The following is a 27,534-nucleotide window of genomic DNA, read 5'->3' as shown; positions in this document are numbered from 1 at the left end:
TGGAAGAGATGCGGAGGAAGGAGGCAGATAACAAATAGTGTGCGTCTGTGTGAGTAAAGGGTAAAACGTTGTATGCACTCACTGCCAGTAGATCAAAGAAGTACCTCCACTATTTTTTGGTAGTTTTTTGTTTTGTAACTTATGCTTTATACTTTTTGATATTCAACTTTAATTTTATGATGGATGTCAATGGGGCTTCTAATTGTGCCTTTTGTTTCCAGTAAAGCAGCGTTTGGTTTATTATATCTTATATAATTATTCAATTTATGTATTTGTATGTTTGAGAGAAAGATGTGTAAACTTTGCAATAAATCTGCACTTTTTTTCTACAGCACTACTTTTGACCAAAAACATAACAATAGCAGTCAAGTTGTTTATGTAACAGCATTGCTATCATTCTGTATATATTATAATGACCGACTACGCCATTGCCAATTGTTGAAGCGGGAGAAACATATAGGCCTATATGAGAGTTCCATAATGGCTGTGCTGCGGATCATCTTTGGTTAGAGTCTGACTCTAGAAAATTGCCACTGGATTCTGGAATTCCAGCAACAGTGGAAGAACTGCATCGTGCATACCATAATAAAGACATTATTTCAATTGCCAGATGTGTACATACAATACATGTTGACCTCATTGTCAGTTCATAGTTTGTTTTAAGGTTATAACATTTTTTAAAGTGTAATCTGCACTTTAATGTTTTTTTGTTTGTGTAGCAGGTATATAAATATACAGGAATGCATTCCACCAATAATCCCTCACGTTTTATTTTATTGTTCCAATATTATTTATTTTGGTAAGTTTACTACAAAAGACCGTTTTGGGAGCTAATACTTTTATTTTGAAGTCTTCACTTCCTGCAGTAACGTCATCTACCTGCGTTGCACCCTCTCTCACTCAGTCGTTTGTATGGCAGACTGAGGTGAGGAGAATTTGTCATGTGCTCTTAGTAGATTTCTGTTCTAAAAGCTGTTTACAGTGTTTATATAATCTTAAACTGTGAAACAAGGTTATAGTATCATTCTATGGTGCTAATGTGTTGCTGTGTAGTTGTTTTGCAAAGGTTTGAGTGTTTTAGCAAACTTTTGGTTAAGTGTACTGTTTAGCAGCACTTGTGAGGACTCACACACAGCACCTGCAGCATGTTTAATGGCGTCTTTTCTCCACCACAGACTGGTGTGTTGCAGACGTCCATGTGTATTAATGCTGCTGCATTATCCCTGTGTTTATTTCATGCAGGTATGTTTGTTGCTCCCATGCTTTTGGTCTATTGTGTTTTGTACTATGTGTTTATTTTATTGTTTTGTTTACATGTCTAAAAAATACTAATTAGCCGGTGGTGTATTAATTTCAAGTGTAATTGTAATTGTGTATTGTGATCTATTGTGACAGATTTGATATCTGAATGTTTTATAAGTACTAGTCACTCAGTCGTTTGTATGACAGACTGAGACTGGTGTGTTGCAGACGTCCATGTGTATTAATGCTGCTGCATTATCCCTGTGTTTATTTCATGCAGAGAAATAAATATGCCACAGTTTCGGCTAAAGACAACAACCAAATCTCCTTGTCCATCAAACACGCACAACACAACGCAGAGTCGTAGCAAGGGTCTGCTGAGAAGTAGGCCCAGACCGGCTACATTGGTGCCGTGACCCGTTCGACATCGTGGATCAACACCAGCTTGGTCACCGGAGGTTGTCGGACGTCAAAACAACAACAAAAAAGAGGTTCCCTTATAAAGGTTATATTGAAGTGACTTTGTCACAGTTACAAGGACATTGTGTTCTTTCTGAGAAAAAAGGTTGAAAAAAAAAAAAAAAAAAGTGTCAAGTGAAAGAAAGACATTGAAAAAAATATCCATTGTTTATTGTGAATCAGTATTTTCTGTTTTTGTTGACATTAACTAAGTTTTTTTTTTGGAAAAAAAAGAAAAAGAAAAGAAAGATGGATTTCAATGTTGTAAAGGGGAAAGCTGTTCATACTGTTTCTGGTTTTGGGAGGGGGGCGCAACTTCCTGGTTTGGAATTATTTAACTCTCCAGTTGCTGGTTTGGGGAGGGGTGCACCGCTGTTCAACTCTTTTGGGAGGGGGGCACAGCTGTTTAATTCTTCAGTTGCAAGTCCAGGCGACATGAGGTCACCAGCGCCCAGCTACACCCGCCCAGCTAGTGTTCCAGGCAATGTAGGTTCCCCAGTCCTCACCTCCACCCGTCTACCTAGCCACCCGCCCCTTACCCAAGTACCTACTTTTTCACTTTCGGCCATCCCAGACAGGAGTGACCCAGCTTTGAGTGATCTCATCGCACACATCGCCCAGCAAGTGGGACAGTCTATATCAGCTCAGTTAAAGGAAGAGAGTCAAGCGAATGAAGGCAGTCAAGCACGGGTTCAGAACTCAGGTGCAGGCCAGTCGCGCGTTGACTCCACACTTAACCTGACTGGTGTGAAGTTAGTCATGCAGTCCGATGTGAGAGAGCCTCCTGTGTACAGAGGAGATGGGTCTGACAAGCTCTCAGTGCATGAGTGGGAGGAGCTCATGGACACCTACTTGAGGAAGAGGAGCATACAGCTGGGTGAGCAGCATCAGGAGATGTTGACTAGATTAATGGGCAAAGCCAGAGACATTGTGAAGATAACGCTCCGTAGCAATCCGTTACTGAAGCCTCACGAGAACCCAAAAGTTATAACTGACATATTGAAACAGCATTTTGGTGGTGTGTCATGTTCGAGTATGCCCCTTGCAGACTTCTACAGCACTGTACCTGTAGCAGGAGAGGACCCTGTCGAGTACTGGATCCGCCTTAACAAAGCTGTTGATGCAGCTGAGGAGGGTTTGAGCAGACATGGGCGACATATTGATGATCCCCGTCGAGAAGTAACCATGATGTTTGTCAAGTATTGTCCAGATCCCTCCCTGGCTGCAGTGTTGCGGTTCAAAGCGCCAGAGAAGTGGACAGCTGGTGAAATACAGGAGCATGTTGACCGTTATCAAATCGACATGAGAGAACAGCTGAGCACCAGACCAAACCGCCCCGGTGCAGCAAGACATGTGACAGCTCATGTTCAAACACCTGTGTCTGAGGAGGTGTCTATGCCTAGCCTTCCAGTGTTGCCCCCTGTCCAGGCTGAAGCGAATGTCACATCTGCTCCTCAGTTTGATGGTAATTGTCTAAAGACATAGATTGGTCTGCTTGACCGCACACTTTCTCAGAACAGCCAGGCGATGGCTCAGAACAGCCAGGCGATGGCTCAAAACAACTAGCCGATGTATAGGCAGCACCCGTCTGACCAGAGAAAACACTGCAAGGTATGCAAGTCTATGGAACACTCCACTCTAGCACACTGCCGGCGAGAGCGCCTGTGCTTGTCTTGCTTTAAGCCTGGCCATATCAAGAAAGACTGTCAGAGTTACACTCCCGGACGGGAGGACCAGGCCGCACATTCGCCTCGAGAGCAGCAGCCTTTAAACTGACTGGCCCGCATTTGGAGAGGGGACGTGTGGGTGAGGACAAACAAACCCTCAGTAGTGACAGTGAATATGAACAGTGTTATTTGAAAGTGTGCAGTGCAGCACCGGCTGGTGTGACGATAATAGCACAGAACACGCATAGAGTTGAGCCATATGATGAGCTATTCTATGCTCCAGTCAATGTGAATAATATGTTCCAGATGCAGGGAATGCTGGATTCAGGTTCCATGGCCTGTACTTTCAGTGAAGAAGCAGTGGGAAAGATGCTGAGTGAAAAAGTATTGTCAGAACCAAGACCGATGACTCAGGAAGTGGTTTTAGTTGGGTGTGGAGGAAAACTCACTAAACCGAAGTGCATGTACGAAGTTGAACTGAAGGTGTATGGGGAGAACTGCATCGTTCCAGTTCTTGTGGTGCCAGGCCAGCGAGATGATCTCATCATCGGCACGAATGTGATCAAGTTTCTCATGCGCAAGTTGAAGAACAGTGATGATTACTGGCGGCTTATCTCCGTTTGCAGTCTTTCCTCATCCCCAGAGTGTGAACAGTTCTTGGACCTCATGGCGAACACATCCCGTTGGAGGGGTGAGGAGCTACCGGACAAAATTGGCACAGTCAAGCTGAAGCAGTCAGTCACTCTTCTAGCAATGCAAGAACACCTCGTTTGGGGTAAGCTACCTAACGATACTCCCATGTCACCGGGAAGCACTGTGATAGTTGAGCCGACCTCATCCAAGTCCATGCCACGTAACATCCATGGTTGGCCGGATCGTGACACCTCTGTGGGGTGATAGGTGGGTCCCCATGAAGGTCACCAATCTGTCTGATAGACCAGTTACGCTGAAGAGGAACTGTAAACTGGCAGATGTGTCCCCCTGCTTAGCTGTGGAAGATTTTGAGCTCCTCCAAGGCTCTAGTCAGATTGACAAGGCTGTCCCAGGCAAGCACCATACACCAACCAGTCCTTCAGATCTCGAACAGAGGCTGCGAGATGTTGGCCTTGACAAACTTGACATACAACCTTGTCATACTAGCCACACAGGGAAGGAGAAGTTAGTCCAACTGCTCGAGTGTTACAACGATGTCTTCTCCAAGCATGAAATGGACTGCGGTGAGACGAAGGGCTTTGTCCACCACATTCGACTTACCGATGATCGCCCATTCCGCCTTCCTTACCGGAGAGTACCCCCTGCTCACTACCAGAAACTACGTCAAGTCTTGACAGACATGGAGGAGCAAGGGATCATTCGGAAATCTGTGAGTGAGTATGCCTCACCACTGGTGATGGTATGGAAGAAGGACGGAAACTTGAGGATCTGCACCGATTTCCGGTGGTTGAATGCGAGAACACTCAAGGACGCCCATCCTCTTCCACATCAGTCAGACTGCTTGGCTGCCTTGGGAGGGAACACCTTCTTCAGCACGATGGACTTAACGTCCGGCTTCTACAACGTCCCCATGGCTGAAGAGGACAAAAAATACACAGCCTTCACCACACCGCTAGGCTTGCATGAGTATAACAGGATGCCGCAGGGACTGTGCAATAGTCCTGCCTCATTTATGCGCATGATGCTGAGTATATTTGGGGACATGAATTTCAGCAGCTTATTATGTTATTTGGATGACTTGCTTGTTTTTGCATCAACTGAAGAGGAGGCCCTACAGAGACTGGAGGTCGTCTTCCAGCGCCTGCGAGACAACAACCTCAAGTTGAGTCCTAAGAAGTGTCACCTGATGCGATCGTCTGTCAAGTTTCTGGGTCATATCATAGATGGCGGCGGAGTAGCTGTGGATCCCGCAAAGGTGGAAGTCATATCCACAATGTCGAAGTCTGATCTCATGGAAGATGACGGATGTACACCCTCAGTACGGAGGATTAAATCCTATTTGGGCATGGTGTTCTTCTACCAGCACTTCATCCCTAATTGCTCTTCCATTGCCAAGCCACTCTTTGCTCTGACTGCTGGACAAAAGAGAAGAGGAAGGATGAAAGTGAAAGTGAATGTGAAGGCAGGAACATTCAGGAAACTGAAACCTGATGACTGGACTCCAGAGTGTGACATCGCTTTTACCAGTCTTAAAGAGAGTCTGCTGGACTGTGTGGTCCTTGCACATCCTGATTTCTCACGTCCCCTGATTCTGTCAACTGATGCTTCCTTGGACGGGCTTGGCGCAGTGTTGTCACAAGTAGCAGCTGGTGAAAGTAAAGCCCGTCCCATAGCTTTCGCAAGTAAGACACTGAGCAGCTCTCAGAAGAATTATCCAGCTCACCGGCTTGAGTTTTTGGCGCTGAAGTAGAGTGTGTGTGACAAATTCAGCCATTGGCTGAAGGGCAATTCCTTCACAGTATGGACGGACAATAATCCACTCGCATACATAATGACTAAGCCCAAACTCGACGCCTGCGAACAACGATGGGTCGCAAAGCTCGCTCCTTATACTTTCAGTCTGAAGCACATTGCAGGAACCAAGAACGTAGTGTCTGATGCGCTCAGTCGGGACCCGTTTGCCAAGACAGTTGGGCGTAGACTTGTCACAGAGTCCTACGGCAATCTGCTCGCTGAATCTGATGAAGTTGGAGAAAATGGAGTTCAGGATGTCTTTCGCTTAAAGGTCCAGTGTCAGCGGACGAAGAGGTCAAAACAAGGTGCTGTGACTCAGTCCCATTGTTCCCCGCCCCTGTGTAACAACATTGTGAAAGCTGTCCTTGATTCTCATGACCACTGGGATGCAGCTGCAGAGTCCAGGGCGACAGAGTTGATCCAGTCCGTTCAACACCTTGTTCCACCAGGGCAGGATCTGCTACCTGCCTTCTCCCTGGAAGAGCTCCGAAAAAGCCAAGAGCTTGACCCTGGCATCTCTAGAGTCATGCCTTTTCTGAGTCAACAGAGAAGACCCTCAAGGCGGGAGAGAGACGGTCTGGACACAAGTGCTCTGGTACTCATCAAGCAGTGGGAGAGACTTAATGTCATTGATGGAGTGCTCTATAGAGTCACCAAGGATCCCTTGAGCAAACAGAAGAGGCGTCAGTTTGTCTTGCCCCAAAGTCTGGTAGACAAGGCCTTGCGTGGTGTACATGACTTGGCCGGACATCAAGGGCAGGCAAGAACGATTTACCTGACAAGACAACGCTTCTTCTGGCCTAGAATGGAGCACCAAATTAAGGACTATGTGAAGTGCTGCCAGAGGTGCATCCTGGCCAAGACACCGGATCCTTCTGCCAGAGCTCCGCTTGAAAGTATCAGGACCACCGCTCCTATGGAACTAGTGTGTTTGGATTTCTGGAGTGCGGAAGATAGCAAGCAGCGTTCAGTAGATGTTCTTGTCCTGACAGATCACTTCACAAAGTTGGCCCATGCCTTTCCCTGCACAAACCAACAAGCGAAACAAGTTGCTAAGAAGTTGTGGGATAACGTCTTCTGTGTGTATGGGTTTGCGGGGCGCATACATACAGATCAAGGAGACAACTTTGAGAGTGAGCTTATCGCAGAACTGCTTAAACTATCGGGTGTCTCCAAGTCACACACTACAGCCTACCACCCCATGGGGAACGGAGGGACTGAGAGATTTAACAGGACTCTGGGGGGTATGCTCCGTTCACTGCCACTGAGAGAGAAGGCCAAGTGGCCCCAGCAAATCCAGACCCTGACATTTGCATACAATGCGACAGTGCATGAGACGACTAGGTACGCACCCTTCCACCTAATGTTTGGTCGGGTTCCAAGGCTTCCCGTTGATGTGATGTTCAAACAGGTCTTACACGACCCAGTGGTTGTTGACTATGGCAGCTATGTGACAACGCTTATGTCCCACCTCCATGAGGCAGCAGACATTGCTCGAAAGCATGCCATCAAGGAGCAAGACAAGCAAGCCAGAGGTTACAATCGTAAGGTCAAGGGGACTTGCCTGAACGTGGGAGACAGAGTACTCCTCGCCAACAAAGGCGAGAGGGGAAAGAAGAAACTTGCGGACAAGTGGGAACCAACAGTCTATACTGTCATGGACAGCAACCCGCAGACTCATGTCTACAAGTTGGAGGATAACAAGGGGAAAACAAAGGTAGTGCATCGCAATCTTATCCTGGATATCAGCTTCCTGCCCATAGAGTCTTCTTATGGAGACATGCCGGAGACTGAGGACAGTCTTGATGATTCAGAGGACGGGTCTCGTATGGAGGATCTCGTCAACTCTTTGGAAGAGGAGGAGGGTTCGGAGGATAGGACGAGTGCATGGTTACTGAGTGGGGCGGAAGACACTGCCAGTCACCGGTCCTGTGACGAAGCTGATACAGACAAAGATCAGTCTGATGCAGAGCAAGATCTGTCAAGTGTACCAGATACAGCATCAGTGATTGACGCGAGTAGTGTCCAGTCATTCAGACCAGTCACAGTGTCAGCAGTTGACACACCAGATACAGTGTCGATGGTTGACACAGGCCATGTCCCGACCGTTATTCCTGACACTTTACCAACTGTTGCAGAACGGGGCAGAGACAGCCAAGCACCCACACAAGCAGACACGCAGGGTGTGGTCAGGACACGTGCTGGCAGGGTTGTTAAGAGAGTCAGCCGTTTTGTAGAGACAATGGCTCAGAAGCCGACCATCATGAGGGGGTTCGCAAACTCTTTCAGTAAGAGATCCCAGTCTCTTCTTACCCTGTTCTAAAGGGGCTGTATTATTTTGTCTTGTTTGTTTTCTTTTATTGAGATCTTGTTTCTTTTTCATCTTTGTTTTTTTTACATTTCGCAAAGTGTCACTGTAAGTGATGTACTTACTGTATGTGCTCACAAGTATGGCTTGGGACTCAGGCCGGGTAGTTTGGTGTACACGGCACCAAGCAATTCTAAGAGGGACTAAGGGTTGATCACCCTTTTGATTTCTCTGAACCTGTTTACCAGGTAGCTTTTAGCTGATTATGAAGATGGTATCTTTATGTGAACCCGTGCCAGTTTTAACACAGTGTTAGATGTCCCTGTCAGTGTTATGTCCTGTCAGCCGCTCAGGATTTTGGTGTAATCCCTAAAATAGGGGTGAATGTAGCAGGTATATAAATATACAGGAATGCATTCCACCAATAATCCCTCACGTTTTATTTTATTGTTCCAATATTATTTATTTTGGTATGTTTACTACAAAAGACCGTTTTGGGAGCTAATACTTTTATTTTGAAGTCTTCACTTCCTGCAGTGACGTCATCTACCTGCGTTGCACCCTCTCTCACTCAGTCGTTTGTATGGCAGACTGAGGTGAGGATAATTTGTCATGTGCTCTTAGTAGATTTCTGTTCTAAAAGCTGTTTACAGTGTTTATATAATCTTAAACTGTGAAACAAGGTTATAGTATCATTCTATGGTGCTAATGTGTTGCTGTGTAGTTGTTTTGCAAAGGTTTGAGTGTTTTAGCAAACTTTTGGTTAAGTGTACTGTTTAGCAGCACTTGTGAGGACTCACACACAGCACCTGCAGCATGTTTAATGGCGTCTTTTCCCCACCACAGACTGGTGTGTTGCAGACGTCCATGTGTATTAATGCTGCTGCATTATCCCTGTGTTTATTTCATGCAGGTATGTTTGTTGCTCCCATGCTTTTGGTCTATTGTGTTTTGTACTATGTGTTTATTTTATTGTTTTGTTTACATGTCTAAAAAATACTAATTAGCCGGTGGTGTATTAATTTCAAGTGTAATTGTAATTGTGTATTGTGATCTATTGTGACAGATTTGATATCTGAATGTTTTATAAGTACTAGTCACTCAGTCGTTTGTATGGCAGACTGAGACTGGTGTGTTGCAGACGTCCATGTGTATTAATGCTGCTGCATTATCCCTGTGTTTATTTCATGCAGAGAAATAAATATGCCACAGTTTCGGCTAAAGACAACAACCGAATCTCCTTGTCCATCAAACACGCACAACACAACGCAGAGTCGTAGCAAGGGTCTGCTGAGAAGTAGGCCCAGACCGGCTACATTTGCAACATGTTTTTTTCATGTTACATTGTTGCACAAAAAATGTTTTAAAGAAGGGGGAAAAGAGTTTAGCCTATAAGGATTTAAATAATTAAACAAAAGATAAAGTTTTGTTTTAAGCGTCTTAATGGAGGGGCTAAGAACAGCAAGTATTTAGTTACTATTAGTTTGAGTTGGACAAAGTACATTTTGCGTAAATGTATTAATGTAATGATTATACGGTGGCTATATTAGATAGAAATTAATTGCACCAGCTTATTTAAGTAATATTAGTTTGAGTTGGACAAATGTACATTTATTTGACTCATTGAAAGTATTTATTTTAGCTTAATTTCATAAAAATGAGTTGGACCAATTGAAAAACATTCATTGCATTGAATGCATTTAGTTTGAGTTAGGGCTACATATATTTATTGGATGGAAAAACTGCCTACAATTTAATTGCATTCATCCAATAGATACTTTTTTTGAGTGTAGGTTAGTTTTTTGTTCATTCCCAAATGACCACACTACGTTTGTCAGCAATACAGTGATTTATTTCAATAATATAAAATCTGGGACGCATCTGTGTCGCATCTTTTTTGATTTAAGCTAAAAAGCATTATTTTACACTGGCTATTAAAAATTGGCAGATCTACAAGCTCATAGCGCAGCACCGACACAGGAGTGTCAGGAAAGGAGGCAGGATTAACTGAAAGTATTTATTAACCAAAACTTGCAGGTAAACATAGGTAGGTAGGTAGGTAGGTAGGTGTACAACTTTAGATGGCTAACTGCCAAACATAGACTCTCCTACAATGGTCAACAGACCACTAAGGTACATTGAAACAGATGGGTATAAAATGACAGGGAACTAACTACACACAGGTGAACTCAAAGTACAATCAACACAGGATAGGCTGGAACAAACAGGACACAGGAGACCAGGGTTAACAATAATCAGGGTGGCTAGACAAAACAGATAACGGCTACAAGGGCAGACAGGAAGGCACAAGAACATTACTACAAAATAAGACATAAAAGGAACACAACAACAAACTCACAGATTAGAACAGAACAGTAAAAGTCCAAAACAGAGGAAAACAGCCAAAGTCCAAGGGCTGCATATCGGACCGTGATAAGTAGATGCATCTCAATAATACAAGTTTGACACAGCATGAATTGGATTAAAAACAGGTTACAAAAATGTCGCTCTCATAAAAAATATAATTTACTTAAAAAGTTAAGTAAATTATAAAGATTAAAGAATAAAATGCCGGGGTTAAAACAAGAAATACAGCTTACCTATAAAACACAATAGCAATGGAATAAGTGATGTGACTTGTATGACAGTAACAAACGATTACAAACTTTAATTAAAGATCCTTTTTCCAGATGCAGTGTCCCCTCAACAGCGCTGTCTCTACTGTCTTTTCACAAGCTTTTTAGTAGAGCGGTTAGCACTAAAAACGTGTACTTTTTGTAAGAAGGCTGAAACTTTCAGCATAGTTAAAGTAAATACCATTACATAAACTTTCAGAGGGGTCAAATCCAAGATGGCCGCCAGTCCACTGGGTCTAAATGTCTAAATATATATATTTTTTAATCATAAAAAAATAATAATAATAACTAAGTTGGGGTTGCCCATTCATTTGATGATACGTTGGAGATTGCCAGAAACCAAGGACATACATTAAATCAAGGTCAAGGTCAAATTACATAGTAATAAGTATATCTTAGCTTGGACACTGGGTACTGCAATATAGTGAAACTGTACCTCCATTTTGTGACAAATCCTCCTATAATTTGACAAACCTCTGTAGTGCGTGGTGTAGTGGTGCGTGGTGAGGCCAAAATTGGTTCTGCCCGTTTCTCCTCAGTGGCTGGAGCAATTGATCTGAATTTGCACACAGCCATTGACCATTACCATGTGCACCTAACAGCGACGCCCGTTTTCCGATTACACGAAATCTCAGCTGTTTAGTGTTTTTGTGTTCGCTGGCTCCCGGGTTGCCAGATCATGTGCGCATATCCCCCCACGGGTATGGTCTAGTCGGTACACTTGCATCGTCCAGTACGCCCTTTCGTGCAGCGACAGCGGATTAATTCATGGCACAATTTGGATGCTTCAGAGAGAGTGGTCCAAAATGGCAGAAGGAGCGAGTGCATTTTCCGGCGGAACTGCCGGTGGAGGAGCGGCAGCTGCCGGCAGTGACTGCCGGCGGAGGAGCGGCAGCTTCTGGCGGCTACCGGCGGTGGAGTGGCGGGCTGCCGGCGGAGGAGCGGCAGCTGCCGGCGGTGAAGTGGCAGCGCGGAATCAGTAGGACTGTAGCCTACTAATCCTTGAAATAAAATATTACTGAGGTTAGGATTAGAGGTTAGGGTTAGCTATTGGTATAGTTTTACTGAGGTTAGGGGTTAGGGTTAGGTTTAGGCATAGTTTTACTGGGGTTGGGGTTAGGGTTAGGTTTAGGCATAGGAAACTGCCGCTCCGCCACTGCTGCTGCCACCCCGCCTCCCAGCAGCTGCCCCTCTGCCGCCAGCATCCCGCCGCTCTCCCGCCGGCAGCGCCGCGGCAGCTTCCGCTGCCGGATAATGCACTCGCTGTCCCTTCAAAATGGTCAGGTTGCCACCCAGTTGTTTCCTTTGTCCAGCCCCATTCAGATGGCTCTGGCATCTCTGGTTCCAGTAACAATGCCTGGTTCCAACAGTTTGCCTGGTAGAAAGAGCGCTTGATGTGTTGCTTGAGTGCTGCCTGGGTTGGAGGAAAGCTCTCTAGTGTTCTTGACTTCTGTGTGAAGAGCTGATTCCTGGCATCATTCACTTCCGTGCACTCACTGGTTCGGTCATACATGAGCACCACAAATCGCTCTAGCAGGAAATATGATCCTTCACTGACCTCACTTGGCATCTGTAGGAGTTTACTGAAAGCCTCATTCACCTCTGGGAATGACTTCCAAGTTTCCCAGGCTGTCTTCTTTCCTCTGCCAGCGAACGCAGATACAGTGTCACACCCGGTGAAAGCGTAAAAGACTGGGAGAGTCAGACACTGTGTTCAGTCATTGTGGCAACCATTCCATGAACAGTAATATACCGAAAGCTTGATCCAACACCAAAGGCAACCCACAGCTCATCAGGACTTATCTTGCTAAATGAAGCCACAGCCAGCACTACCACATCAGTATCAACAGTGCGTATGGTCACCTTCTTACACCCCTTTTGCACAGCATCTGCCACATTCAGAAGCAGACGAGTGTCAGCCTCGTCTTGCGAACATGGGGCAAGGCAGGCCCAGTTGGAATCAGCAGGAGAACAGAGGACTCCACTCCCATTGGTTGCATAAAGTTCCTTGCCCTCTGCTAGAGGAATGTTAACAGATTTGCACGACAGGAAAGCAAACAATTCACTTTTGTTTTCATCACATCGAAGGAAGTCCTTCCAGTTCTTTGGCATCACAGTCGAAGGAACTACCCTTTTCCTGGTGCCCTTTCCCCTCCTCAGTCTGGTTGACGCTTTCAGGCTGGCAGGTAAGTATACATCCCAGACAAGGTCAATGTGGCTGCTTTTCTTTAATTGAGCTTAGATGTATGGGGCAAACACTCTTTCTCCATATTCTTGAAAAGTTCTTGAAGTTCCAGGATTTAGCATTTGTACCACAGCTGCATCGACAACTGTTGCATCAGCCAAAGGCTCACTATTGTTCTTAAGCAGATCTGTTTCCAGGCAGCAAAGTAGATCTGCTTTAACTCCAATCCAATTTCTTTCTCCAGTTGACAGAGCTGGCGGGGCTGCTTGGTTTTCATGGGAGAAAACATTGACAATATCTCCATCTCGTGCTTGACAGGAGATGTACTGCCTTGAAAACAGACCAGTCACTCTTCAGGGCTGCGAGCTGTGCTGAACAGTGGCAAATTGTTCCTTGCAATTGTTTGTTTGACAGGTGTTGTACACTGTTCTAGTCTTTCTGTCACAAACTTGGTTTACTGTTCCTCACCAAGGGTCTCAATCCTTCTCACAGTTTCAGCCACTCGAGTGTCCATGATGTCAATGACAAGTAAATCTTGACTGTGTTCTAGAAATGGATTTCCCATTTCTTCGTCATAAGTGCCTTGACATCCTTCAGGAATGCTGCTTGAACTCCAGGTTGCTGCTCATGGTGATGGTGTTCAGTGTCACTTGTACTTTGCTGTTACTGTATGGCTTGTAGCTCAAACTCTGCAATTATTCTGGCAATTTCTGGCCCGTCTACCATCCTGCTACCATCCAGCACTGAGTGCTCATGGATTGCCTGTCAGCCCAATAGCCCCACCATGACCTTTAACCATTGCATTGTTCTGCTCATGGGATTGGTCGAGTGCTATGGCAGAGAACCTATTGCTTGTTTTGTGCACCACAACATTTCCTGACTTGAATTCTGCATTCACATCTGGGTGTTTTTCAGCAAGAGTCACCATGTCACGGATGTGTACAGGAAGCCATCTTAAGTAGTCTGTGTGATCCAGGGCAAACATCCAGGGCACGATCTGCTTCAGGGATTCCACGTACAGCTCAAAGTTACCCTCACTAATTGACCTGATGTACCGCAGCAAGAGAAGCTCCAGTGACAGGGTCTTGAGCCAGTAGTTAAAGTGGACCCTGGCATTTGCTCGCTGTATGCACCACTCCTCAAAAGGCATACTAACAGTTTGCATGCCAGGATCGTTAGATGTGCACTCTTCAATGTAATCCTGTTGGAGTTGTATGTAAAGGCTTGCGGCTGTGACTTGGTGTGCATTGTCGAGAAACAGAGACAATAGCGCGTCTATTGCTGCAAGTGGGATAACAGTTTGGTGCATGTCAGCATGGTAGGCAGACCCCAATATGTTGTCATCCATGATAGATGTTTCAACAGCTATCTTGACTTTGCTTAGTGCATACTCCTCTTCTGTAGCAACTGCAGCAGCCAGGAGATTGGAAGGTCTCACAAGACCTTGTGCAGTGGGTACAATACAATCCTTTGTCGTGAGGGCAGCTGGTGGCACAATTGTGTACGCTGATGGCAGAGGTGTCACTGACTTAGTGGAATAATGCTCCTGACTAACGACTTGTAGACCACGATCAGTTCCACCATGTGAGTGTGACGTATGCTGCACAAGCAAGATTCCGGTGCCGTGGAAGGAATCTTTGGCTGTTGTAGAACTTGGGTTGTGGTCGATGTTTTCCACAGATCCTGCGGTGAATAGTCCCTGGTGCAACTTTGGTGGGCACACTACCTCTTCCTCCTTAAAGTGCTGGCAGACACTATTGGCAATCTCTGATGAAAGTTGCAACAATCTGTCATAGGAAACACACAATCCCAAATTAAACAGTGTGTCAACCAGCATTCTGCTTTGTGTAACAGCATGGATCTTGAGGGACAGATAGAGTGGGAGTGGAGTTTCTCTGCTCTGGCTATGACGTGCTGAGCTAGCTCAATCCACTTTCTGTGCATGTCTCACACTGTTAAACATCATTAATTGGGAGATTACTAGGGCAGGTTTGGTAGTGATTGTGTGGCCAAGCTGAGTCTGATGCTTAATGTTTGTCCCATCAAGTATCATGTTGACTAGAGACAAGAGGGATGGTGGCACAGACTCCTGCTGGCACTTTGCCTGGAAAGACCCATTGAAGGAGAAACGTGAGTCAAAGATCTCTTTGCGCACCACCTGTGCTGCTCGCATTAAGTGCATGACATCAGTGTCATGATGACAGGCCATCATGAGGGTGGATCCAATGTTTTTCTGAAAACGTTTAAGTATGTCTCTTCCATGTGAATGTTCTCTCAGTTCAGGAAGGGCAGAAATCAGTCTGTCTGGTGGTGTGAATACGTGTCTCTACAGTCAGACCAAGCTGTAGCAGTCTGTCCTTGTACAGCTGAGCAATGTCTGTCATTTTGAACACATCACTATGCATGTGTAACCCCTATATTTTGGTTCAGCAGATTGACGACGCCACACTTCTCTCAGGTTCACAGCATTTATTGCCAACTCTGTCAGACAACAACAACAGGCACAGTGTGGTTGGTGGTGTGCAGTATCAAGACACAGCCCCATGACAAGGAAATGCAGCAGCAGAAAGGGCCCTACAATATTCACAGTGTGATCGTATAGTTTTAACATTTTTAACAACATGAATTAATTGACATAAATTTAGCCATGAACCTGTTTTCTTTTTAGCATTTTTAGAAAATGCAACAATTAATTAAATTAAAATAAAATACAACATTCTATGCAAAAAGGCTTATCAAATTAATACAATCATGTATAAATGAACTAATTCCCCTTCACAAAACATACCTGTCAGACAACAACAACAGGCACAGTGTGGTTGGTGGTGTGCAGTATCAAGACACAGCCCCTAAACATCAGAACAGAAACAATACATTTCAAATGGGACCGCCATTACTGTTGTGCCATAATACCATGCTGCTTGCAACTTATCACATCAGAATAAAAGACAAAACAGTACAATTTTCATCTTACTGACAATTGCAAAACATGTCCACAACATTCATATCACTCAACATATACTTTGATTTAAGTGAAATTAGCGTTTTGTAACTTAATACATGAAAATTCGCGGAGCTGTGTGTGACATACCATGACAAGGAAATGCAGCAGCAGAAAGGGGCGTGCTGCTGGATTCCTGGGACTAATATAAACACCACCCGCCACAAGAGGGCGCAGTTACACCAAAGGGAAAATAAAAGGGAGCCTTGCATAGAGTAACAGAATACACATGAATTTTGACGGACTTCAAACACAATAACAACTCTGTTACATTCTCCTCTCCTGAATTCGGCAAAATTCCAAAACATATACATGGCATGGGAAACATTCTAGTAACACATAGTGTCCTGTGAATCCCAACGTATCACATGAGCATCACTTTGAACGAACATAGCACACATACAAAATCAATGCGCTCAGTCAAGCCACTAGGCTGTTCAATAAAGAACCCAGGAGGGCAGTGCAGTACTTCACACAAACCCTTCACTGACGACACAAAAAGTGCCTGTATACACTTCTCAAATTCAATTCAATCTCAGTCCAACCATTTACAACAGTACAGTTCAGAGATACGGAAATAAACAAAAAGGAATTACAACCCATTTACAGGTAGAGAGCACAACGGAATGTGTCAACACTGAAGACATAATCAGCCCACGTTTTCAGCTAATTAATCAACGCCTGCAGAGCCTGACTATTCATAGTCTGGATAAGCCTGTCGACAGGTCTGACAACACGGCCCGTTCTGGTCCTCCGACGACCAGACGGCGATGCCCGGAAAGTGTCCGATGAAACAAACCCACGGTCACTTGGGCGGCACGGACCATTACCAGGGGCACCCGAAACAGGGACTGGGGTACATGAAGCAGGGGCCGAAGCAAATTAATCATAGGCTGGGGCACATGAATCAGGGGCCAGGGCAGACGAATCAGGGGCCGGGGCACCTGAAACAGGGACTGGGGCAGATGAAGCAGGGGCTGAAGCACATGAATCAGGGGCTGAGGCACATGAATCAGGGACTGGGGCAGACGAATCAGGGGCTGGGGCACATGAATCAGGGACTGGGGTAGACGAATCAAGGGCCACCACAGGGATTTGAGAGACCCAGTCCTGGGTACGGGTTGTATTGTCCACCCCAGAGACAGTCTCTGTGAGTTGGACAGAGGCGAGATCTACGGCATCAGTCTCACTCGGGCCACTGGAGGAGATCATAGATGCACAATCAGGGTGAGTGTGTTGGACAGAGAGGTCCACGGCATGAAGCCTACTTGCATCACAGGTGGAGATCAGAGAGGCAGCATCAGGCTGTGTGAGGCGCCCACTGGAGAGATCAACATCTTCTTCCAAAGCACAGGAAGAGACAAAGGAGTCCGACCCATCAATCTCAGGCAGGACTGGCAAGAAATTCACACATAGCAACAAGTTACGGTGAACGATCCTTGACTGGCCCGATATGGGATTACGAACCTCAAAGGTGTGGGTCTGTGGGTTGCAGTTGACCACGGTGTAAACCACATCACCCCATCGGTCCGCTAACTTTCTTCGTCCCCTCTCTCCCTTGTTTGCCAGGAGAACTCTGTCACCGGGCTCGACCTCCACTCCCTTAACCCTCCGGTTGTAGAAGTCTGTCTGTCGTCTCTGCTCAGCACCAGCATGCTTTTCTGCCAGGATCATGGCTTCACGGAGGTCCCTCCTCAGCTCCTCAACATACTGCGGAAACGAAACTTCACTATCGTCTCTCAGAGCAGATTTGAACAGAACGCCAACTGGCAGGCGGGGAACGCGGCCAAACATCAAGTAGAAAGGGGGGAAACCAGTCGTTTCATGTGTGGTGCTGTTGTACATGAAGGTCAAGGTGTGCTTTGCACGAGGTGAGAGGGTTCTGATCATACCTCCAAGAGTACGGTTGAAACGCTCGGCCGAACCGTTCCCCATTGGATGATAAGCAGTGGTGCGGGACTTCTTGACACCTGAGACTTGAAGAAGGGCCGCTATCAACTCGCTCTCAAAGTTTGCACCCTGATCAGAATGAATTCTTTCCGGAAACCCATAATAGCAGAAGAAGTTGTCCCACAACCTCCGCGCAACCTGCTTAGCAGTCTGGTCAGGGCAGTAGAAGGCATGTGACAGCCTAGTAAAGTGGTCCGTCACGACCAAAACATCAACAGGGCGGTTTTTGGAATCCTCTGCAGACCAAAAGTCTATGCACACCAATTCCATCGGCGCAGTAGTTCTGATGCTCTCGAGAGGTGCACGGCCCTCCGGCTCCGGCGTCTTGCTCATCACACACCTGGCACAGCATTTGACGTGGTCACGTACATCTCGCTCCACAGAGCTCCAGTAGAACCTCCGTCTTACAAGGGAGAAGGTCCTGTCCTGACCCTGGTGACCTGCGTCATCGTGACACCCATGCAGAACATCCTTCCTCAGTGACAATGGCACCACATACTGGTGTCTCTTCTTCCTGGAGACTGGATCCTTGGACACACGGTACAGTATGCCATCTTCGACCACTAACTTGTCCCACTGCTTCATAAGCCTCAAAGCGCTCACAGGTTCATTAGGCCTCTCCCTCCTCGAAGCCCGGCGACGCCGTTCGACATAGAACAACACCCTCGCTAAGTCAGGATCTCCCCGTTGCTTGTCTCTGAGATCTTGCTTGGAGATAGAAGGCAGAACGTCCTGGCCGATGGACATGACAGTCTGGATATGATCAACCAGCACCGTGGATCTTATCCTCGTAACTGTATCCCATTCATTGTGGCAGTCCAGGAGAGCCGACACCTCACCCCCAGACATGGAGCAAGCCGAGGACGCTGCAGATACAGGTGACAGGCACTCGCTCAACTGTGAGGCTTTCTGAGTAGCTTGGCGGACATTCGACGACCTGAAGGCCTTTTGCACGTCACCCCCAGACAGAGCCTCGGACTCTTTCAGCAGATGCTCATAAGGCTCATAGACCAGGCGCTCACCGATCTTCCTTCCCACAAAAGGCTTCCTGCTGAGGGCATCCGCCACTACATTTCTCGGCCCGGGGATGTACTTGAGATCAAACTCATAGGCAGCCAGCTTCGAAACCCAGCGTTGTTCGACTGCGTCTAGCTTTGGCTTAGTGAGGATATGGACAAGTGGATTGTTATCTGTCCAAGCGGTGAAAGCGTGCCCTTTAAGCCAGTGGCTGAATTTCTCGCAGACCGCCCATTTCAGCGCCAGAAACTCCAGACGGTGAGCAGGGTAGTTCTTCTGGGCCTTGTTTAAAGTCTTGCTAGCAAACGCTATTGGACGAGCCCGTTTCTCACCCGGAGCGACCTGGGACAGTACAGCACCCAAACCGTCAGTCGACGCGTCAGTGGACAGGATGAACGGCTTGGAGAAATCGGGGTGGGCCAACATGACATTATTAAGCAGGGCATCCTTTAGATCTTGCAGTGCCTTGTCACATTCTGTGGTCCAATCTTCAGCCGACAGCTTCCTGTACACATGTACACGTTTCTTCGTCTTCCCTTTTGCTATTCTTGTTGACCTTTGTCTCAGCTGTTAGTTGGATGAGAGGCTTCGCCAGTGTAGAACAGCGTGGAACAAAACGCCCATAATAGTTTACTAGACCCAAGAACGACTTGATCTTCCTGGGGCATGGGGTCCGACCATCGGGAGACATTAATTCTGACTTGGACACCTGTTGTATGGCTTCAACCTTAGCAGGGTCTGTTGACACGCCACTACTATCAATAACGTGGCCCAGAAAGTGAACTGAGCGGCGCAGAAGGTGGCACTTCTTCGGGGCAAGCTTGAGGTTGTGCTCCCGCAACCGCTCAAAGACCATCTCGAGCCTGTCCACAGCTTCCTCTTCACTGGGCGCAAAGACCAGCAAGTCATCTAAATAGCAGAGCAAGTTCATGAAGTTCTGATCCCCGAAGATCTTCATCATCATGCGCATGAAACTCCCTGGACTGTTACACAGTCCCTGAGGAAGTCTGTTATATTCGTGAAGCCCAACAGGTGAAGCAAAGGCAGTGAACTTCTTGCTATCTTCGTCGAGGGGGACATTATAGAATCCGGACGTGAGGTCCATGGTACTGAATAGAGCGTTGCCTCCCAGTGCAGCAAGGCAGTCAGCCTGATGTGGGAGAGGGTAAGCGTCCTTCACTGTCCGGGCGTTTAGCCAGCGAAAGTCAGTGCAGATGCGCAACTCACCATCCCTTTTCCACACCAGGACCAGTGGTGAAGCAAACTCACTATTCGACTTTCTTATGATGCCTTTCTCCTCCATTTCGTTTAGTGTCGTTCTGAGTTTTTGGTAGTGAGCTGGTGGAACACGTCTCCAAGGGAGCTTGAAAGGCTTCTCATCCATCAGGTGGATCTTGTGGACATAGTCCTTCACTTTACCGCAGTCAAGTTTATGCTTGGAGAAGATGTCAGAGTATTTCAGGGCGAGCTTGCACATCCTTCCCTTACACTGATCTGACACTTCACACGAGTTGAGATCCAAGTCACTCAAACCTTGTTCCCTCAGGACCTCCGCCATGTCAAAGTCAGGGGTCTGCTCTGCAGCGACATGGTGGCTGTTGGACTTTAAACATGAACTCTCAGCAGGTTGCATCTCCTCAACAGCCAGACACGGGTACACATCTGCCAACTTAGCATTTCTCTTGACCGTTATTGGCTTGTCTGTAGGGTTCATGACTTTCATAGGGACCCATCCATCCCCCCACAAGGGCGTCACCACTCTGCCAACGAGAATATTTCTTGGGACAGAATGAGACCGTGTCGGCTCAACCACCACGGTGCAGCCTGGGGGCCCACGTGATTTTTCTGGGAGTTTCCCCCACACCAGGTGCTCATGTCCAGGCAAGAGTGTTATAGCACTGTTGAGTTTGACTGTCCCCACGAAGTCAGGAACAACCTCACCTCTCCACCGATGGATGCCAGCAAGCATGGCAAGGAACTCATCATGCCCTCCAACATCAGACCTAGCCGTCCCAGCAATCATCTCCCAGTATTTGTTTGACTCTTTAAATCTGCGTGTCAGACACTTTATCACATTTGTCCCCACAATGAGCTCATCCTCCTGACCGGGAACAACGAGAGTGGGCACAATCACTTTACATCCATAAACTTCGAGCTGTAGGTCACAAACTCTCTTAGGACGCACTCTCTGCCCTCCACATCCGATCAGAACAATATCCAGGGCTTTCCCATCATCACAGTCTATAATGCCAAGATCGATGAGCTTCTGTTCCACAGCCTCACTCACAGAACACGCCATAGAACCGGAATCCAACATGGCAGACACTGTTTCACACCCATTGACAACTACTGGCGTGTAAAACAAACTATCACTTGCTTCCAAACGTTGCGTGTTCTGAAAGATGACTTTCTGGGTACTGGGAAGACTCTCACAAACTGACTCATATATCGACTGCAAATCATCACCGAGACTGAGGGTGTCATCACTGAGGCCCACACTTCCCCTCTCAAAGCGTGGGCAATCTAGTTTCCCTCTTGAGAAGAGGAGGCAGGGGCAGACTGGTGAACAGACTGTGGTGCAATCGGGGACGCGCTATTGGGGCACTGGAGTTTCATGTGGCCTGGCTGGTGAAAAATGAAAAAATGAAAAAATGTGAAACACAGGCGGTGTAGCTGACAATGTGCAATGGTAGAGTGAGAATTGTCACTGCAAATGTTGCAAACTCTGGTCGTCAAGACCCTCCTCCTCTGAAATGATGGATTTTGGACCTGGGAGGCAGGAGCACCTGTAGAAGCAGTTAAGCTACCCAACAAATCACCAAGCATCTTAGACATCCTATCCATGTTGGCCTGCATCGAAGCAAGCTCCACACTCTGGGGCTGACGCTGGGGCTGACGCTGGTACTGACCCACACCCTGCCTATGGCACTGCAACATAGCTTCAGGCTCAACGCTCTCCACACACTGGGCACCATCATCCACCACAGCAACAGCTTGTCTGGCAGAACGCTCCACCGTAGACCTACTGGGCCTGGACTTCACCTCCCTCTGATATTCGTCAATCCTTTCCTGGACCTCTTTGGCTGTCCAGCTATTTGCCAGCTTGCACTTGAAGACAACAGACAAGGAAGGCTCATTTCAGTGTCTCACAAACATCATAGCCACCTCCTTGGTCAGTTCGCCCATGCTCCTCCCCTGACGCTGAAGGCACTCCTCTGCTACATCAGCCACTTTATTCAGACGCACCCAGTAATCAATGGGACTCTCATGAGCTCTGGGAAGCGTGCTGTAGAAATCAGCCAGTGGCATGCATGAGAAGGACAGGTCACTGAAATGCTGCTTTAGAATAGCATAGATTGTGTCAGGCTGCTTCTCGACAGTAAGCGATGGGTCACTGCGTATTCCTATCCTCACCACGTCTTTGGCCCTGCCCATGAGCTTGCTCATAATCTCATCAAATTGGTCAGTAACCTTAACATTCTTCTTTCTCAGGTACATCGACATCAGGTCAACCCATTCATGTACTGAGCATTTATCCGTCAGCTCACCGCGGAAGACAGGAGGTTCTTTGCTGTCAGATTTAAGGGTCAAGCTGAGCTGAGAGAGGTCCACTGCAGTGCTACTAGCTTGTGAATGTCTGCCCTCACTGCCCAGGTTACTGGTAGCCTCTCTATCCGACAGCAATCTCGCTGTGACTGAATCTCCAATGTGTTTGCCCAGGTCTGTAATCAAAGCACCCAATAGTCTGAGTGTACTGTCTGTGTCACTAGGCACGGGGGTAGTGTCAGAAGGGCAAGGGGCCTGGGCAGCATTATGGGGATGAAAAGGGGTAGAAGTGTAGGGGAACTGAACATCATGGACGGGATGGACGGGGCCGGGGGTGTAAGGGGTCTGGGGGGCACCATTATGGGGACGAGTGGGGGTGGATGAGTAAGTATAAGTGGCATTATGGTCACCCAAAAGTCTAGCTCCACGCCCACCCGTATTGAGAACACCCTCCCGAAAACCAAGAGAACCCACATGACTTGGCAAGGTCAACGAAGCAGGTGGTAACATCATCCCCCTACCAAAACCCACTTTAGCACGTACATCAATTATCTCAGGGTCTGTACCCCGTAACTTTGTGTCTGTACCTTCTGCCATATCCACTCAACTGTATCACAAAGTCAATGAGTGCAAATTGATTTTCCAAACCCTTGAAATAAAATAAAATAAAATAATGTGCCAAAAAGGCATATGACCAGAACAAAAAAAATTATTCACTGTCCACTGTTTCTCTTTTTGTATCACCCAGAGTGTCCGGTAATTGTCCCTCAAGACCACTCCCAATACAATACAGTCAAATACAATGAATAGAATATAACAGGACTTTAGAAAAAAATGAAAATAAACACTTGCATGAGTGGCATGTAGGCATGAAGCAGCCACAAAATAACAAATTGCCAAAGGCCAGTGTCAGTTCTCTGCTTCAATACCACCACAGTATACTAGTGAAACCTGAGTGTTCAAGCAGAGCTCCAAGGTAGATGAACCACACACTGCTGGAAGTTGGATCGGCTGTAGGCTGATCTTCTGCAGACACGAGGTCACGGCACCAGATGTAACCCCTATATTTTGGTTCACTCCCAGCAGATTGACGACGCCACACTTCTCTCAGGTTCACAGCATTTATTGCCAACTCTGTCAGACAACAACAACAGGCACAGTGTGGTTGGTGGTGTGCAGTATCAAGACACAGCCCCATGACAAGGAAATGCAGCAGCAGAAAGGGCCCTACAATATTCACAGTGTGATCGTATAGTTTTAACATTTTTAACAACATGAATTAATTGACATAAATTTAGCCATGAACCTGTTTTCTTTTTAGCATTTTTAGAAAATGCAACAATTAATTAAATTAAAATAAAATACAACATTCTATGCAAAAAGGCTTATCAAATTAATACAATCATGTATAAATGAACTAATTCCCCTTCACAAAACATACCTGTCAGACAACAACAACAGGCACAGTGTGGTTGGTGGTGTGCAGTATCAAGACACAGCCCCTAAACATCAGAACAGAAACAATACATTTCAAATGGGACCGCCATTACTGTTGTGCCATAATACCATGCTGCTTGCAACTTATCACATCAGAATAAAAGACAAAACAGTACAATTTTCATCTTACTGACAATTGCAAAACATGTCCACAACATTCATATCACTCAACATATACTTTGATTTAAGTGAAATTAGCGTTTTCTAACTTAATACATGAAAATTCGCGGAGCTGTGTGTGACATACCATGACAAGGAAATGCAGCAGCAGAAAGGGGCGTGCTGCTGGATTCCTGGGACTAATATAAACACCACCCGCCACAAGAGGGCGCAGTTACACCAAAGGGAAAATAAAAGGGAGCCTTGCATAGAGTAACAGAATACACATGAATTTTGACGGACTTCAAACACAATAACAACTCTGTTACACATGTCTTCCAGGAATGCCACTAAAGGCTATGCCATGCAGAGAAGAATCATCTCCATCATTGCCTTTTGGTGCAGCCTTCCTGGCTCTGTTGTACAATGAATCCAGACAGTTGAGATGGTACTTGTCTTGGCCTTAATGGTAATCATGTCTCCTGCTGACACACTTGTGTCAAGGTTGATGCTTTATGCAAGCCTGCAGAACTAGCAGGCTCATCACAGAAGACACAAGTAGGCTCTGTGGAATGTGGATGGCTGTGAGCAGATCGTGTGTGCACAGAAGAAGTACTTTGATGTTGTCCAGTAGCTAATTCAGCTCGACTACTCTCATCAAACACCTTTTTGTTGAACAACAAAATATTATTTAAAAATATGTTTAATTAATTACAAACCAAATTATAACTAAAAATACAACTGACCGGCTGGAAATTTAATTACGTTTCCTGGGACGGTTACATGTACACACAAAGGCATACAAAGGTTGCATGCATACACAGACAGACAGACATAGATATAATCTGGTATAATCTATGTTACACACTGCATATAGATCAGTCCATAATAATTCATCTCTGATCAAACATCATTACAGTTCAGTTCATTCAAGTATTTAACAATACAAAATATAAGGCTACTACTTGGCTGTATGGCATTCTCAATAAGACACTGACCTCTTTGTGTCACTAATTAAGAGATATTTTAAATATTCATAACACTTGGTAAGACTTTGGGTTAGAGAGATGTTCTTTTCGGGAATCAAACTGGTGACCTTTTGATCCCAGCTCTCCCTTCGGGCTTACGTAAGGTGTCATGTTTAGACATATGTCTCAAACTAACAGGGTCAAAACGCCGTCCGATAACTTCTGATGGGCAGCAGAGTCAATAGTAACTCTATATTCTCTTCATTTTCACTCATTGTCTCCGCCAGGCCAAAGGCGTAGCAGAGACTATGTTTTGCACCCTGTCCGTCCGTCCGTCCGTGAGTGTGTGTCCGTGTGTGTGTCCGTCTGTCTGTGAACAGCTAATCTCTGGCACTGTTGGCCCGATCGCAGCAAAACTTTGCACACACACTCCCTGGATGCTAGAGCAGGACCTCTGCCCCAAATATTTCAGATCAGACTGTTATAGCGCCACCAGGAGGCCGATTTTTGCTAATCACTTTTATAAATATTACTCCTACAGATTACTCCTCAAAGAACTAAGCATAGTCCCCCGCGTATGGAGTAGTATAATTAAATATTCAAACATTTTCTCACAGAGAATCAAATACACCCACACCCACGCACCCACGCAAAATGACCAAAAGTTTTTTTGAAAGTGAAATATCTCTTTAAGGCCGACAAACAGCTTAATACACATCAATTCTCTCTCTACGTCCTGCGTGTCTGGAGGATGTTGGGTTTTTTGAGCCAATGTGTATTCTCAGAATCCCATTTCACACTCGAGTGTGAAATGTGTCTGTCTGTGTCCCTCATTCACAGAACCGGTTTTCTACGTCATGACATAAGCACACAATATAAACACCACACACAATGTCCCGGCCTCGTTTTCTTAATTTTTTATTCTTGAGACTGCAGAGAGACAGCAATGGCACCAGCGTTAAAAGAAAGTTTGTCCAGAGCAAACTCATCGACGCGAGGACACCTAAACGAACGGCCGCCACCGCGACCGGCTAAACCACATTCAGGACAAGCTGCTTGAGGCTGCAGCATCAGTCCTGCTTGGTAAAATAAAGGCTGAACTCAGTGGACAACATTTTGCAATAGGCCTACTCGCGGATGAGTATAAAGATCTTTCCAAACGGGAACTAGTTGCAGTTTGTATTCAATTCATGGATGGAGGACTCATCAAAGAGCGGGCAGTAGAATTTATTGACACCGCGGATTTGACTGCACGGTAAATCACAAAGCGCTCCTAAAAGAAACCTTTCCGATAGCAGTTTATGTACACTGCAATTCTCACTGGCTAAATTTAGTGCTTTGCACTCTGTAGCCAAAGCATCCCTGGATATTAACAATAGGCTACATTGCCAGCTTTGTTTTTGTGTATATCAAGTGTTTCCCCCCCCCTCATAAAGAGATCCTGCGTCCGCCACTAATGCACGCACGCACGCACGCACGCACGCACGCACGCACACACACACACACACACACACACACACACACACACACACACACACACACACACACACACACACACACACACTCTGTCTGTCTGTCTGTCTGCCGTCCGTCCGTCCGTCCCTCCCTCTCTCTCTCTCTCTCTCTCTCTCTCTGTCTCTCTGTCTCTGTCTATGCCTGCCTCTCTCTCTCTCTCTCTCTCTCCATCAGCGTGGAACCTTATTGTGCAATGCGCATGCGTGAAACACGCTGAACCCGGAAGTAAACGCGTGTTATTCCCATAGCGGTGAAACAACGGTCGCGGTTGGGGGGAAAAAGGTCTCCTAAACGAGGTAAAATGTGTCAAACAGAGTCTGTCTGGCGGTCGATAAATGAACACATGACGTCGGTGGGAGAGGAGATACTGTGTGTTTTGGACAAACAGCAGCGTGGCGCTGATGTTTTTCGTGTGAAGCTTAACGTCGGAGTGTTTGTGTTGGAGCGCCTCAGTGCGGCTGCAGAGTTCATGTTCAACCTCTTCCAGAGAGAGATGGAGACGCTAGAAACTCTGCTGGAGAGACAGAACAAACTGCTGGACGTGATGCTGCAGCCACACATCAAACTACGCAGAGCAGGTTTGTAAATGCATCACACGTTGAACACAGGCTGTAGCGTAAGCACTGTTGTGCAGATTTCACGAGAGATATAAGCAACCTGGTTAAAGGGGGACCGTACCTATGTTCCCCAGGTTCTATGTTCCCCAGGTTCTATGTTCCCCTCCCCCCCAAAAAAGGTTCTATGTTCCCCGGGTTCTATGTTCCCCGCTCAACCAAAAAAGGGTTCTATGTTCCCCACTCATCCAAAAAGAGGTTCTATGTTCCCCACTCAACCAAAAAAGGTTCTAAAAAAGGTTCTATGTTCCCCACTCAACCAAAAAAAGGTTCTATGTTCCCCGCTCACCAAAAATGCAGGAAATTGAGACATTTAAAAAGGTTTAAATACATGTATTTATACCCATTAGTTATTTGTAATTTTTTAGTTTTTAAAGTCAAA

The 27,534-nt window shown here is 46.2% G+C and overlaps 2 protein-coding genes across 2 annotated transcripts in view; one reads left to right on the top strand and one right to left on the bottom strand.

Annotated features, from left to right (window-relative positions):
• Positions 1 to 27,534, bottom strand: part of LOC308090421 (mothers against decapentaplegic homolog 4-like) — a 124,073-nt gene that overhangs the window by 32,895 nt on the left and 63,644 nt on the right. The gene's annotated exons all lie outside the window — the stretch shown is intronic.
• Positions 26,823 to 27,534, top strand: part of LOC308090373 (uncharacterized protein) — a 25,449-nt gene continuing 24,737 nt past the window's right edge. Inside the window, exon 1 of the mRNA XM_080435517.1 lies at positions 26,823 to 27,116. Within this exon, the coding sequence (XP_080291643.1) occupies positions 26,840 to 27,116 (277 nt within the window). The 5' untranslated portion in view covers positions 26,823 to 26,839. The remainder of the gene's footprint in view (positions 27,117 to 27,534) is intronic.

This window comes from Gymnoscopelus braueri (assembly GCF_963280865.1).
Source record: "Gymnoscopelus braueri genome assembly, chromosome: 8".
In the NCBI taxonomy this organism is placed as follows: Eukaryota; Metazoa; Chordata; class Actinopteri; order Myctophiformes; family Myctophidae; genus Gymnoscopelus; species Gymnoscopelus braueri.
This window is presented reverse-complemented; position numbering and strand designations above follow the sequence as displayed.